At 34.4% G+C, this 17,154-nt stretch overlaps 1 protein-coding gene and 1 long non-coding RNA gene across 2 annotated transcripts; one reads left to right on the forward strand and one right to left on the reverse strand.

The window, feature by feature from the left end:
* The first annotated feature begins 4,921 nt into the window (after window positions 1-4,921).
* LOC121221111 (uncharacterized) lies at window positions 4,922-6,819 on the forward strand. The gene is made up of 4 exons (XR_005918392.1): window positions 4,922-5,066; window positions 5,917-5,942; window positions 6,353-6,411; window positions 6,523-6,819. It is a non-coding gene; the product is annotated as an uncharacterized lncRNA (long non-coding RNA).
* Window positions 6,820-6,824: 5 nt separating this feature from the next.
* Window positions 6,825-7,718, reverse strand: LOC121220721 (wall-associated receptor kinase-like 1). The gene has a single exon (XM_041100146.1). It carries the CDS (start codon window positions 7,716-7,718, stop codon window positions 6,825-6,827), a length of 894 nt encoding a protein of 297 aa, XP_040956080.1.
* Window positions 7,719-17,154: the final 9,436 nt, after the last annotated feature.

Consider the following 17,154-nt stretch of genomic DNA (forward strand, 5'->3'; position numbering starts at 1 on the left):
CTCATTAACTAATTTCTAATTAAGGAAGAGCTAGTTAAAAATTAATGTTAATGAGAAAAAGTTAGGGCTATAATTTTCAAATCACACCTAATTAACTTCTTTGACATCTATATTTAGAAAATAGAGAGAAAGAAAATCATATTCTTTAAAATACTTGTGTTTTAATCTTGTGTTTTTATGTGTGCTTTGCAAGTGTTATGTTTTATGGATATTATTTTATTTCTGTTTTAATTATTCATTAATAAGATTTTTTTTTATATAAAAAAGAGGGGGGAAATCCAGCACAAAATATGGCAAATTTTAAAATCTACGTTTGAACCTCATTGCCTTTTATAATATAGCTTGTTCTTAAGATTGTACACTGCTTTTAATGTGGAGTCTGAACGACTAATGTAATATAGCTGTTGCTTCTATTTTCACCAAATAATAATAATAAAAATAAAATAATTTGTGTCATAATTAAATTAATTTATAAATATTTTAATTTTAAAATACCTAAGTGAAGTTAAAAGTTGGAGTTTGAATATTATTTAAGTGCGTTAAAGTGTATTATACTCTTATTTAAGAGTTAGAAGAAGTTATGATCAGTTCTAAATATTTTTTATATAAAAAGGAACAAATATGATATTAATCGATTAATGTTAAAAAAAAGTTAATGTTTAAATTTTAAAGTTTATTCTTATTTTTATCACAAGTTTATTTTTTTTAAATAAGTAATATAATGTAGAGGTATTTATGGTTGGACTGGGCCGAGACTCAATTTGTAAAAAAATTCTGAAGTAAGCCTAAGCTTAACCTACATAAGTTCAAAGAATAACCTATTTCATTGTTTAAATTTTTTTATTTAAATTTAATTATAAAAATTTGTTTTAAAATCTTTTTATTACTTTAAATAGTAAGATGCATGTGTTAGGCTAAGACAGAGTTAAAAAGGTTTGGTCCATGACCATCTCTAGTGTAATAATATAAATAAAAATCTTAATGTTTCTAAAATAAATATTTAGGTAAATTACTTAATTGATCATACAAAAAATTTCATTTTGAGCACCGAAAAATACAACTTTTCATTTTAGACACTACCGTTAAAAATTGCTTTCATTTTGGTCAACCGCCGTTAATTCAATTATGTTAAAATAAATATTTGGGTAAATTACTTAATTGATCATACAAAAAATTTCATTTTGAGCACCGAAAAATACAACTTTTCATTTTAGACACTACCGTTAAAAATTGCTTTCATTTTGGTCAACCGCCGTTAATTGAATTATGTTATTATACATTCATTTTAGCCACCCAATTTTAATATTTTTTTTAGTCACTTATTCTATCCTTTTAATTTTTTTAAAAAAAATTTTTTAGTAAAAGGGGAAAACTTGAATGTATTAGAAAAAAATTAGGTTTTTTACATGAAAAATTAATTTTTTTTAAAGGCAAAGTAGCAGTGTTATTTAATACATGAGGCTGAATGTTTCAGCTGCGGCTGCAAACTTACCAGAACAACATGAGTAACCTTGGCTTAGCAATACCATACACAGAATTGAAAACAGGGTCAGAAACAAAGCAAAATAAAACTAAACACTAGCCTCTTACCCATAGCAGAGGTTCACGTCTACCCACACCCGTATTTGCCAAGCCGTCGGCCTCATGATTTGCAGTTCTAGGCATCTAATCACCCAAAAACCATCACCCGGTATAAGGTCAACAATACTATGGAAAATGTTTCTAAACTGTAATGGGGGACAAGTCCCAAGTTGCATTATACACAGAAGAAAATTCATTTTTTCTTTTTAATTTCTTTTAACTTTTTAATAAAATTAATTTTAAACTTTCCAGCAAAACGAAAAAATTTAGAATTTTACAAGGAATTACTTGGTATTTTATAAGAAAAAAAATCATTTTATCTTTTTATTTCCCTTTTTCCTCTCTTTTAAAAATAATTTTAGTTTTTTTTTCAGTAATAAGGAAAAAAAAAACTTAGATTTTTTTAGTGAATTATTTAGTTTTTACAAAGGAAATAAGTTACATAAAGAAAACAGAGGTTTCATCTTTGCAGACATTGAATAATTCAATTTCCTGTAAAATCCCATGTTTTTTTTCTTTATTTAAAAATAAAATAAAATTAATTCTAAAAAAAAAACGAGTGACCAAAATAAAAATTTATTATAATTGAGTGACCGACATGAGTGTACATAACATTGAATGATGTCAACAAAATGGAATCTGAAGTATCAAGCTAAAGTTTTCCAATTCAAAATATCGTCACATACAATCTTTATTATATGTAAGTTTTTTTTTTTCGATTTCAATATATTTTGAAAAACCGGCAAGACCAATAAACAGTATCAAATTTGTTCCCACGATATTTGTGGACCTGCTGCTGTAATTTCATCTTAAATGTTCAATATTTCTTGCTTATAGTAATAACTAAGAGTTGTGTAAATGACTAACTTTACGTGTGGGGTTTTATGATGGGAAACAACTCAGAAACCTTCTTTCAACTTAGGGTTTTTTTTCAAGAAAAAATAATAATAATGCAGTTTAGCAAAACCTAGTCCATGATCTACGCTTTTTCACTTGGTTGCCAACTTACTTTTTTAGCTTTTAGAGACAAACAAAACATGATTAATTGTTTCTTACACTCGTCTAACTAAACGCGGTTTACGCGATATGATAACAAAGAAATTTTCCAATTTGATCCACTTTTTGTGCTTTCTTTCTATGTGAATATATTAAATTTCACGAAATTCCGATAAAATACCGCAAAAGTTTATCGACAATTTAATTTTTTATAGCGAATTTCATATGGAAAGTTCTAATTCAAGAGTTTGATAAGTCATTGCTGGGCTTTTGGTAGCTAATAGGTTTTGAATGAGCTTGGATTAAGTTGAAAAAGAGGAGAAATTAAGTTAATTAAGATTTTTGGACTAAATTGCAAAGGAGATATTCTCCATAATAGCCAAAAAGTCGCTTCATCTACCATGGATTGATGACCTAAACTAGTGAGATATTAAGGGTTTCTATTCCCGGTACATGGAGATAGTTGTTTCTTTTCTTTGGATTAAGTAGTTGAAAATTTTGTATTTACCCTACAAGCATCATGGCTGCTACAATGTTTACCTATTAAAACATTGAGGATTAAGCACAAATTGCAGATTTTGGCTTTCACATACCGTTGATTCTATACTTGAAAAGTAGTAAACTTTTGTATCATTTTTAAGAAAAAGATTTGTTTTTTTTTTTAAATAAACAATTTATTTTGGGAAAGGTCCAATGAAGTTAAATTTGCTAAATTACAAATTTCTTCAAGAATAGGATCTTTCAATAGATTTGAACCAAGGCTTATGTACTGCACCTTTAAACAACCAATACAAGAATGGATTGTGCCACTTAATTTGTTTTGGGAGAGTGAAATTTACTTCAATTTCATCAAATGACACAAAGCTAGAGGAATTTGACCAATGAGGGATAAAAGGTTGATGTTCTTCAAATTTTCAATATTTCCAAAATCTTGAGGGATTGAACCTTGAAGTTGGTTATAATTAAGGTACAAAGTTTCCAAATTGGTTAATTGGTATGGGGTAATGGGTATTGAATTAACAAGTCTATTGTCACAGAGATCCAAAATTTTCAAATATCCAAATTTTGAAGGGATAGATCTATCTATTTTGTTGCCCCAAAGAATTGAATATTGGAGATTGAATAATTGACCCAAAGCAAAAGGGATTGGAACAACAATTCCACATTGAGTTAAGTGTAAAGTCACAAGACCCCTCAAATTCCACAAATTTTGAGGGATTATATTATTACCATCATCAAACTGATATCTATCCACATTTGATGCGGGATATTTCCATGAAATTGACAACCACTGAGATCAGGAAGGACAAGATTTGGAAATGAAGGGAAATTTTATTTCCCAAATCTATCTCCAACCTCGGTAATGAACTCATAACATCTGTTAATTTCGAAGATGCTTCCAGCAGTGTTGCATGATATACCTGACAACTTGTAAGGTTGTGGAGCATTGCTGCCAAAGTTACTCCACCACCCACTTTCTACCACAATCATCACTTCGGACTCCAATGGCGACAAATATGCTATTGACACAATTGCAACAAAGGAAATTAGAAGGATGGTGACCTGCAGTATCCCTAGAATAAGGGAAATAGTTAAGGATGAGGCCATGTTTAAATTAGCTAACCTTAAATACTAAGCTTTGTAGGACTACCTTCAGATAGATGTTGTAGGGATGCTTTAACCTTTCCTACATGTATCCGTACTCTCAAACCCAGATCTAATTATGAGATCGAGCCTTAATTTTAAGCTTTCCACTTAGAATTGTCTTAGGATTAGTCTTAGAACTTTGGGAAATAAGTGACTAACAGACTATGTAACGCCTAAAAGATTTGAGTTTTTATTTGTAAATTTTTATAAAGTGAAGTGATCTAGTTCAATAATTAAGTGTGTTACTTGTGTGTGTGTGGATCCGGGTTTGAATTTTCCGCTTTGAATTTTTTATTTTTATTTTCCTTATCTCTACCCTTGAACATCTGACTAAATTTTATTCTCGCGCATGTTTTAATAAGAATGAGTATGTTGCTTCAGTAGTAAGGCTTTAGTTTACTCTTTGGTCCTATGTTTGAATCCTTACATGAGCAAAACAGAATTATTTTTGCTAAATTTTCAATGTGTTGTCCCTATGGTAGTATTTGAGTTGAATTTAAACTCTGGAAAGAAAAAAAAACTGTTTAGATAAGGATGATTTTAGTAGATAACTGATTAGTGTAATCTTATTTTTCTTTTTGAATTTTATTTTCCAAAACTGCCATAAGTTTCCCCTACCGTCGTACACTATTAATTTCCCTTATATCACGTCTGTTACTTTCTTTTATTTTATTTCTTTTCTTCTTCTTCCTTGCGCCTTTTTGTGATACAATCTCTATTTCTCTTTCATTCTTCTGTTCTTATTACCTTCGTGCAGTAAATATGTGATCTACCTTCCGCACTATTAATCTGTCATATTTGTTCTTATTCGCATTGTTGGTTTTGCATCAGAAAACGTTCAGGTGAGTAACTCGATCTCGTAAAAACAGTGAACGACGAAAAATCAAAAATTTTACTGTCGACATCACACAGCTGTGTGACAGACTGTGTGAGTCGCACAATCTTATGCTAGGTCGTGTGGACCATATGAACGTGTGTGAAGCCGTATGAATCATACAGGTTGAGCCAGTTTGGCTATGTGGGCCACTTGAATGTGTGGGCCCATTTCCTAAAAATGTTGCTCAATTTCGTACTGCTGTGTGATTTGTATTTAGCTAATTCTCAGGGTCCATACTGAACAAATATGACATCTAATAATATATTACTATTAGTAATATGGGCTAAGTTTGTGAAATATGTTAACATGATCTATATTTTGATGATGTTAATAGCATGATTTGATGTGAAAAGTATGCTTGACATAAGCATATTTAATTTCTGTCAGTATGTGCATGTGCATTGGGTGAAATATGATGTGTCAGAGGAAGTGCGATAGTTAATAAACTGTTTAATCTGGTGGTTTTAACCACATATATTAGTTCTAGTGGCTCAGCTACATTTATATGTTTCTGGTAGTTTACTGCATATTATATCTAGCAACTGGTCTGCACTATTATGAAAAGTGACATACACTGTGGGGTTGGATATCCTATTTAGTGTGTAGGGATGGACAGGAGTTAATGTGTAGCGGATGAGAGTAGAATTTTTTTTTTTTGCATATGAATATGTGAGTCTGATTATGAAAATATATTTGAATCTGTTTCTAATTATGCATATAAAAAAGGGTGTCCGATAAATTATGTGTCTGATCTGTTGTTTGAAATATGTTACACACTAAGCTAATTGCTTATTTTCTGTTTGTTTTTCCCTCAGGTAACCGCTAGACTTAGGACAAATAGGTATGGCGGGAGTTCGGTTTAAAATATCTATTTTTTTTCTAATTATTCTATTCAGTTTAAAAAGTATTTACCGTTGGATTGTTTTTGGACTTTTGAGGACAGTTTATGTTTTGGATTTTTTTTTTGGCTTTGAATTGTTTAATGTATTAGATTATTTTAATTCAAACTGCAATGCACTGAATTTTGAAAACCAAATTATTTTATATTATTTTTTGTTAATGTTACACAATTCTATATATATATATTTCACTGGATTTGTGTTTTTGTATGTTTCAAATAGTTTTTATTGGCTTTTTTCTGTTTGATGTTATTTTCTTACGGAGTTGGATGTTTAATGCTGACTTGTCCCATCCAATTCCCCTATATTTTTATGGCAAGAGAAGAGACTAAGCTAGTTTGTTTATTTGCAGGCGAAGTCAGAGGAGTTCCGACAGGAGTTTAAATTGAAGGTTCGAAAGTTGTTGATAGGGTATGTTGGATTCTGTTAATATATATCCCTTACTTTCTTTAGTTGTTCTCGCTCAATAAAGGATTACTATTACTATGATGAGTTAATCACCTCTTCTTATTTCATCTTCAGATATCAGAAGAAGAAGAAGAAGAAGAAGGTCAAGGATGAAGAAGAGCAAAAGGAGATGTGGATAACTAGGTTTACCTTTCTTTCCATTGATGGTATCCTTGGATTTTGTATCCCTGTTTGGAGGTCTTTTTTATTAATGAATTCATCAACTTAGGAAAAGAAAAAAATATACCTTCAAGAGGTCAAATAACATTGAGTATAACAAGTATGAATTCTTGGGCATCCACAAGACTCCACCAATCTGACAAATAGAGAAGCTAAAGGCTATCAATCAAGAGAAATTGTTTTAGGAGTGTTGGAAACTAGAAAGATGAATTTAATGGAAAAGTTTCACTGTTGGTTGTAACTGTCCTAGACAATGAACAACTAGGATTGGTCTCCCATGAATGGATTATGTCATCTATTTCAGATTCTTCATCACCATGGTCTTCAATAACATTCACACCTGAAGCTTTAATCAACTCCAGCTCCAGTGCTACTTGTTTCATGGTGGGTCTTTTCTTTCCATTAAGATTCAAGCATCTTTTTGCTAGCAGAGCCACTACTATAATCTCCTGTTCTGGACCATCCTTTACTACCATTGGATCGAGAATGTTAAATAAGGAATTCTCTTGCATTGAATCCAGAAAATAAGATACCAAGCTTCTCACTGGCTCTGATTGTTCTGCGGAGATGGGTTTTTGTCCTGTTAAAAGCTCAATAAGAACAACTCCAAAGCTGTAAACATCACTCTTCTCTGTAAATTGACTTGATCGAAAATATTCGGGATCCATGTATCCAAAAGTTCCTTGCACCCGAGTGGTTAGATGTGTTTGTTCAAATGCAACTGATCTTGAAGTTCCAAAATCTGATACTTTTGCCCTATATTTACCATCCAAAAGTATGTTACTAGATTTGATGTCTCGATGATAAATAGGAGCAGAAGCAGCTGAATGCAAATAGAACAAGGCATTGGCAATTTCAATCGCAATTCGTAAACGCATTTCCCATGTCAATGGTAATTCTTCATTTTGGTTATGAATGAGATCGTATAATGTACCATTTGGGATGAACTCATACACCAATAGAGGAACTTCAGCTTCTAAACAACACCCTAAAAGCTTAACCACATTCCTGTGATTAATTTGAGATAAAATGATCACCTCGTTAATGAACTGTTCAACCTTCTTTTCATCAAATTTCTTTCCTTCCACCATTTTGGATTTCTTAATAGCCACAATGCTTCCATATATTAGCATGTTGGGAAGAAACCGAACAACCGAAACAAAGCGAAAGCACAACCGGTGTTCTTTCTCTCCTTATAACTCCTGTAAAAATTATGGCAAGCACAATAGCACAAGATATGTTCTCTAGCAACCTTAATCAACCACAAATCAACTAATGCAACCACAACAAAAATAAATAGAGACACCAATATTTTTACGTGGAAAACCCCTCTAAATTAAGGGTAAAAACCACGGGACTTTAGAGTCCGATAAAGAGCTCCACTATCATCAAATGTTCGACTACAAGATCACAATATCAAGCCTACAACAAGCATTCAACTCCGACAAGGCTAACAACATGTAATCTTTAGCAAAAGAGAGAAAAATGAGAGAACATCACCAAAAACGTAGCTACTGAAAAATGGGTATTTCCGACGCTACAAGACTCGGATGAAAAATCCGACCGCACAAAGTCAAGAACACCTTATCACCTAGCTGCTGTCCAAAAATCAGCTCAATCGAACCACGGATGGACCTTCGATCGAAGAGTTGATCACTGCTGCACCAAGCTTGAAAAACTGATTTTTCTATTCTCTTTCTCTCTATTTTTTTTTTCTTTAGCTCTCTCTGCCGAAAAATTTCTGCCCATTCCCTGTTAATAAGCCAAAAAATTGGCTTTTGACAAAAACAAAAGAAAAGGAAGACAAAACATTTGTGCCAGAAAATATGGGTTTCCCACATAGTGGGACCCATACCCAACAAATCTCCCCCTCCAACTATGTGGGGAATGCCTCCATGCCGGAGGTCAAACAACATGCTTCAAACTTTCCTCTTGGTAAGGCCTTCGTCAACATATCAGCACCATTATCATTAGTGTGTATCTTCTCAAGCTCTAACAGCTTAGCTTCAAGAACATCTCGTATCCAATGGTACCTCACATCAATATGCTTAGATCTAGCATGAAAAGTTGAGTTCTTACCAAGATTAATAGCACTCTGGCTATCACAGTACAGGACATACTTCTCCTGAGTAAAACCAAGCTCATGCACAAACTTCTTCATCCAAAGCATCTCCTTACACGCTTCGGTTGCTGCAATGAACTCTGATTCGGTGGTGGACAATGCAACACACTTTTGCAGTCTCGATTGCCATGCCACAGCTCCCCCTGCATAAGTGATTAAGTAACCTGAAGTAGATCTCCTCGAGTCAATGTCTCCGGCCATGTCTGAATCTGTATACCCAACAAGAACAGGTTTCTCATTGCCGAAACAAAGTTTCATGTTGGAAGTGCCATGAAGATATCTCATAATCCACTTCACTGCATTCCAATGCTCTCTGCCTGGATTAGAAAGAAACCGACTAACTGTACCAACGGCATAAGCCAAGTCTGGTCTCGTGCAAACCATTGCGTACATCAAACTACCCACGGCTGAAGAGTAAGGAATTTTCTACATCTCTTCCTTCTCCTTTTCTGTGGAAGGACTATGCTTAACACTCAATCTAAAGTGCATAGCAAAGGGAGTATTCACCGCTTTAGCTTTGTCCATACTAAACCTTTGAAGTACTTTCTCAATGTACCTCTCTTGTGATAACCATAATTTCTTGGCCTTTCTATCACGTGTCAGTCTTATGCCAAGAATTTGCTTTGCTGGCCCCAAATCCTTCATTGCAAAGGATTTACTCAACTCTTGTTTCAACTTCTCAATTCTAGAAGCATTTTGACCAACAATAAGCATATCATCAACATAGAGCAAAAGAATAATAAAATCATCACCAGAGAATCTCTTAACAAACACACAATGATCAGAAGTAGTCTTCTTGTAGCCTTGCTCCCCCATAACAGACTCAAACTTCTTGTACCATTGCCTTGGAGCTTGCTTCAAACCATACAAGCTCTTCTTCAATCTGCACACATAGTCCTCTTTCCCTTGTGCAACAAAACCCTCTGGCTGCTCCATGTAAAGCTCTTCTTCCAAGTCACCATGAAGAAAAGCAGTTTTCACATCCATTTGTTCAACCTCTAGGTCATAACAAGCTACCAAACTCAGTATAGTTCTGATAGAGGACATCTTCACAACCGGAGAAAATATTTCTTCAAAATCAACCCCCTTTTTCTGAGTATAACCCTTGACGACCAATCTAGCTTTGTATCGTGGAGATGAAGACTTCTCTTCTTGCTTCAACCTGTAAACCCACCGATTCTTCAAAGCTCTTTTGCTCTTAGGCAGTTTCACCAATTCAAAAGTATGGTTCTCATGCAAGGATTGAAGTTCGTCTTTCATCGCTTCAACCCACTGATCTTTGCATTCACTCTCCATAGCCTCTTCATAACATTCAGGTTCTCCCCCGTCAGTCAAAAGAACATATTCATCAGGAGAATACCTGACAGAAGATCGTCGATCTCTGGAAGACCTTCGAAGTGGAACTGCTGGTGGAGCTATAGGTGCTTGTTGTTGATCATTCACAACATCATCCATGGGAGTATCAAAGTCACCTATAGTCTGATGGTCACCACTAACATCACCATGCACATCATCCTGGATAGGATCTGGTGAAGAGTCTAAGGGAACCGGATTCACATCGATCAAGTCACCACTACCTTGTGAATCCACTTTCTCCGTCTTATCAATGTCATCAATGGTCTGATCCTCAATGAAGACAACATCTCTGCTTCTCACGAGTTTCTTCTGAACTGGATCATAGAGTCTATAACCAAACTCACCATCTAGACCATAACCAATAAAAATGCATTGTCGAGCCTTGGCATCCAACTTGGATCTTTCATCCTTTGGAACATGAACAAATGCTTTACAACCGAACACACGTAGGTGATCATATGACACGTCTTTACCAAACCAAACTCTATCTGGCACATCACCTTTCAAAGGAACACTAGGAGACAGATTTATCACATGTGTCACTGTATTCAAAGCTTCAGCCCAAAACGATCTTGGTAACTTTGCATCTGACAACAAACATCTGACTCTCTCAATCAATGTTCGGTTCATTCTTTCAGCTAACCCATTTAACTGTGGAGTCTTTGGTGGTGTTCTCTGATGTCTGATTCCCTGTCGCAGACAATACTCATGAAACGACCCTGTGTACTCGCCACCATTATCAGTACGAATGCACTTCAACTTCTTCCCAGTTTCCCTTTCAACTGATGCTTGAAACTGTTTAAACACCTCAAAGACTTTATTTTTAGACTTCAAAGTGTAAACCCATAGCTTTCTTGAACAATCATCAATGAAAGTCACAAAGTAAAGTGCACCACCATGTGATCTTACTTTTATCGGACCACAAACATCTGAATGGACCAACTCTAGCAACTCTGGTTTCCTATGAGGAGGATGGCTTCTAAATGAAACTCTTTTCTGCTTTCCTGCTAGACAATGAGCACAATTCTTCAGTGTAGCATTCTTTAAACCCGAAAGTTGATTCTTCTTCGCTAAACAGCTAAGCCCCTTCTCACTCATGTGACTGAGTCGTTTATGCCACAACTCAGTTGAGTTGTCATTCAGTGTCACATTCACCGTCTCTCGAGAAGTCAAAGCTTGCATCAAGTACAAATTTGAGTTCTTCTTTCCTCGAGCCACAACCAAGGAGCCTTTAGTCAGCTTCCACTGCCCTTCACTGAAAGTGTTACAGAATCCCTCATCATCAAGTTTTCCTGCAGAAATCAAATTCAAACGGACATCCGGTGCATGTCTGACATCCTTGAGAGTTAACTTTGTTCCATTGTTACTTACCAAGCTAACATCTCCCATACCAATAACCGAAACCAAACCATCATTACCCATCTTCAATACCCCAAAATCACCAGGAGTATAAGATGTGAAGAATTCCTTCCTCGACGTGACATGAAGTGATGCACCAGTATCAATCACCCAACTAGTCTCGTCGCATGCTAGGTTGACCAAATTCTGATCACAAATAACTAACAAATCTTCACGAGTAACAGTAGCAACACGCTCGGATTTTTCATCGTCATTCCGGTCGTGTTTATCACCACCACCTTTGTTCTCTTTCTTCCACTTGAAGCAATATTTCTTGATATGACCTTTCTTACCACAATGATGACACTCAAGATTCTTGTATCTCGATCTTGACTTGCTTCGGCTTTTATCTCTACCCTTTCCATCTTTGTCTCTGTTTCTCCCCCTGTTCTCGATAACCAACACCTCGGACTGTGATGTAGAACCCTGAGATCTTCTTCTAACCTCTTCATTCAACACACCACTCTTAGCCAAATCCAAAGTAATAATACCCTGTGGGGCAGAATTAATGAGTGAGACTCGAAAGGTCTCCCAAGAGTCTGGTAGAGTAGCAAGCAACCAAAGTCCTAAAATCTCGTCATCAAATTTGACACCCATACCAAGCAACTGATTCATCATACTCTGAAATTCACTAACATGGTCAGCTATAGACATTCCTTCTTTATATTTCAGCGCCATCATTTTCTTCAGCAAAAATAACTTGTTATTGCCCGACCTCGAAGCATACAAGCTTTCAAGCTTCTCCCACAATGTTCGAGCATGTGTCTCCTGATCAATGTGATTGTAAACATTTTCTTCAACAAATTGCCGAATAAAGCCACACACTTGTTGATGCTCAAATTCCCATTCTTCATCACTTTTCGAATCGGGTTTTTGAGTAGTAAAGACCGGAAGATGCAAAGCCTTCACAAACAACAAGTCCTTCATTTTATTCCGCCAAAGTTGATAATTTGTGCCATTCAACATAATCATCTTGCTCGTATTAATTTCCATAATTATCTGACACAATAACCAAGCTCTGGTACCAGTTTGTTGGGAAGAAACCGAACAACCGAAACAAAGCGAAAGCACAACCGGTGTTCTTTCTCTCCTTATAACTCCTGTAAAAATTATGGCAAGCACAATAGCACAAGATATGTTCTCTAGCAACCTTAATCAACCACAAATCAACTAATGCAACCACAACAAAAATAAATAGAGACACCAATATTTTTACGTGGAAAACCCCTCTAAATTAAGGGTAAAAACCACGGGACTTTACAGTCCGATAAAGAGCTCCACTATCATCAAATGTTCGACTACAAGATCACAATATCAAGCCTACAACAAGCATTCAACTCCGACAAGGCTAACAACATGTAATCTTTAGCAAAAGAGAGAAAAATGAGAGAACATCACCAAAAACGTAGCTACTGAAAAATGGGTATTTCCGACGCTACAAGACTCGGATGAAAAATCCGACCGCACAAAGTCAAGAACACCTTATCACCTAGCTGCTGTCCAAAAATCAGCTCAATCGAACCACGGATGGACCTTCGATCGAAGAGTTGATCACTGCTGCACCAAGCTTGAAAAACTGATTTTTCTATTCTCTTTCTCTCTATTTTTTTTTCTTTAGCTCTCTCTGCCGAAAAATTTCTGCCCATTCCCTGTTAATAAGCCAAAAAATTGGCTTTTGACAAAAAACAAAAGAAAAGGAAGACAAAACATTTGTGCCAGAAAATATGGGTTTCCCACATAGTGGGACCCATACCCAACATAGCATTCCTTTATAAACAGTCCCTTGACCCCCTTGACCAAGAATTCGGTTCTCATTATAATAATCCGTCGCCTTTTCCATCTCTTTTGAAGTAAACAACTTAATTTTTTCAACATTACCTTCATTGCTAGACAAATGTTGTTGCAGTAACAAACCTCCATTCCTTTTGAAGTATTTCTGCTTCAGCAAGATTTTTTGTTTTCTTTTGAGGGCTTTGTACATACTCCATGTTGCGAGTAGTAGAAATAGTGTCCCAACACTAGTGCTGCAACCTATATAGATATAAGAAACATTGTTAATGGCTAAAATTGAAAATTAAAATACATGCTTAAAAACCATGAAAATGTTTAATAATGTTTTACTCATAGTTGATAGTGATTCATTTTAAATAAAAAAATGAGAAAACCTTATTACATCATTCATTGTTTTGATATTTAACTTTTACAAATTTAATGATAAATAATTGTTACTACATCCGCATTCAAAAGTAAATAAATTACTACTTGAATTAACATAATTCAATAACCATAATGATTCCACTGTAAAAATAAAAAGTGTAAATTCACCACGTACCTACAATAATACTTTTCAAATTACGAGTGTTTTGAGTTTCTATTTTACGCTCGCAACGAAATCCCGTACTATTGTATTCATAATGAGGAGGGCAAGAGTCTGACCAACAATAGTTGGTAGGGGTATTCAAGCAAAGCATGTTGCAATACTTATAATTCTCACATTTCCCATCTGTCATTTATGAAATGGAAAAAAAAAAGAAAAAGAAAAAGAAAAGAAGAAGCTATAATCATATAATTCATTTATAGTATTGAATCAACTTAGTTCCTCTATTATTAAATAGATCAATTTAGTCCTTATACTATTAAAAAAATTAAATAAATTTAAATTATAACAATGTTAACATTTACTATATAAAAAGCATCTACAAAACTATAAAAAAAATTGACTTTCTTTGATTCTTTTGATTCCTTTTTATGACACAGAGACTAAATTAATTCATTTAATAGCTTTCTAATTTCTTTCTCCTCTTGTTGGTTCAAATTATGCTTAGGGAGTATTCTAGCAATACGTATGCAAAACCATTATTTCAGAAAAAAAATAAAACATGAAAAAAAATTTCATTATGGTGCGTTTGTTCAAATTTCATTATACTCATTTTTTTAGATTTTACATAAAATATAAAATGACAAAAATACTCAAAGTAATGGATTTTCATAATTTCTTGATCGAGTCGAGACTTAATTGATGGGTGACACCAACTCAATTAGTCCTTTGAAAAATAATTCAAATTGAAGGCACATCCATGATGTGAGTGAAAAAAATTATGTAATTAACATATTTATTAAAAGCTTATATAAGACAATGAATTCTTGGTTGAAATGATAAAATTAAATTTTAAAATTTAATGTGTGAAAGGTTCAAATCTCACCATGTTAGGTTTATTATGGATTTTATATAAAAATGTAAAAAGATGAAAATACCCTTAAAATAATATAACTTAATTTGTATATAAAAAGATATTTTAATAAATTTTCGATTGAGGTATTAAGTAAGATAATATAGATATAAGAAAAGAAGTTCCCTAAAAAAATGTTAACTTGTACCTTTGCATGCTCTTGAATAACTGATATCACTGTCTTCCCTCATGCACGAACATAGATGGTTAGAGCTCAACCTCGACCAACAATATTCACCATCGAATGTACAAGAAGTGTCCAAACTATCGTTCAAATAGCACTCTCCAGATATTAGAGTGCCCCATTGCAGTTGAATTGGGACATGCATCCTCTTACTTAGATCCAAATCATCAGTGAAATCAGAGTTATAAGAAATCAAGGAAGCAAATCCGCATGACCTTTTCCTCCTATAATCACTTGAATCAACCATATCACTCATGTTTGCAAAGAATGAACTGAGACCCTTAGGAATAGTAAGAGGACAACCAACAATAGAGGAAGTCTTCTTATTAATCCTACAACTTGGTTGCAAACATCCACCTATAAGATTATCTGTTTCGTTGCCGAAAATAGTAACCAAATTACCACAACCTGAAGACCAGAAGAGGTTGTCTAAATCTGAGTAGTAAAAGCGGGTGCCTGTTAGGTTGAGACTCATCCCATTGTGATGGTTTTTTTGACAATTGAAGTAAGTTACTGGATGGTTAACCTCGACAGTGCCACGCAAAAAATTGAAGTCTAGTATTTGTAGATTCGTGCCATTTATATTCAATGAAGGCACTTCTTTCCCATTGGCAGTTTTGCTGCAAATTACTTGAAACCAGTTATTGGAATCATCTTGGGCCTTCATGCTAAAAGGGTAGTGAAAAGTAACATTCCCACAGGACTCTACCTTAGAGGTGTTGAAGTTGATAGGTCCTAGTCCTGGTCTTCCGCATCCTGCGAGCTTAGCAAAAGGAAGTAAATTATAAAATCTACTAAATGTATATACATCCAATGTTTGTAGGAAATAAAAGGAATGTATCATTCAAAAAACAAAAATACACTAACAAAAGTATTATATTGTAGATACAGAAGCTTAGGTTCTATATCAAGTAACCCCATTCTTTACCTCTAATCATCAAAATAAATAAATATTTATTAATAAAAGTCGTATGAAAAGTGTTACTCTAAGTAAATTTTTTAATTAAATTTGTGTGTTATTTGTGACACTAAACTCAATAAAGGATTTCTTATTAATATAGATACCAGTATAAATCTTACGGTTGAATTTGATGTGATTCAATATTTTTAATTAAAAATATTAATATTAATATACAAAATGAATGATTCTCAATACTGATTTTAAACAATTAGCAAAATCTATACATTAACTGAATTAAAAGAAGAAAAATGAAAGCCAAGCAATTGAAGTGACAGCGCGTGACTGACCTCCGTCACCGCAATAGGTGGAATTCCAGCTGAGCATGGCGGGAACATGCTTTGTTCCAATATTGATGCCAGTGGGTAATGGGTAAGCACTACGGAAAGAGTAGTCGGTAAAGAAGAAAGCAGATGCGCATTTGTTGCTGTCCGGATACATGGCTGTCATGTTTACAGTATAGGAAGTGAAATTTCCCGTAATTAGAGTAAAGCAGCCAGATTCAGAAGCACCATCGTCACACCTTGGTTGAACGCAGCCGCCAAGTGAATCAGCTTCGTTACTTAAAACAGTAGCCAAATTTCCGCAACCTACTGACCCGAAATAATTTCTGTCACTTGAGAAGAAAAAGGGAGTGCCTGAGAGATTCACACTCACACTAGCCTCGCTTATACGATCACAATTAAAATAAGTAACTGGATTACTGATGATAATGGCGTCTGAAAATATGGAATCAAGTACCTCCAGATTGATGCCATATACGTTTATGAATGGCTTTTCCCCATTACGGGTCGATTTGCAAGTTACTCTAAACCAAGAATGAGTATAGCAGCTGCTATGGATTCCAAAAGGGGATGGAATTGTAATATTCCCACATACTTCTTTACCACAGGCAGGTTCTCGAGATTCTGCTGCTTGTGAAATTGGGCATAACAGGAAGAGGAAGAGGAGTAGGAGGATGAAGTAAAGCGCTAACTGAAAACCCATTTGCGTTGTTATTTTGTTTGAGGGAAATGAATGAAGATTTAGATTGGGTTAATGAAGAACTCATTAATAGATTTTGTGGAAATTAAATTAAAACAAAGGAGGTATCATTATCAACAACTATGGACCATAAGCAGATTCATTCCTTTTATTATATATTATTCATACTAACAACATAGAAATTTCCATGAAAAAGTAAGGTCCATGACATCCACGGAAGCAACGACAACAATCTGCCCCTATAACAATTGCAAAAATACCTTGACTCCTCTAGAAATCCGTCAGTTTGGAAACT

Source organism: Gossypium hirsutum, chromosome D09, assembly GCF_007990345.1.
Source record: "Gossypium hirsutum isolate 1008001.06 chromosome D09, Gossypium_hirsutum_v2.1, whole genome shotgun sequence".
In the NCBI taxonomy this organism is placed as follows: Eukaryota; Viridiplantae; Streptophyta; class Magnoliopsida; order Malvales; family Malvaceae; genus Gossypium; species Gossypium hirsutum.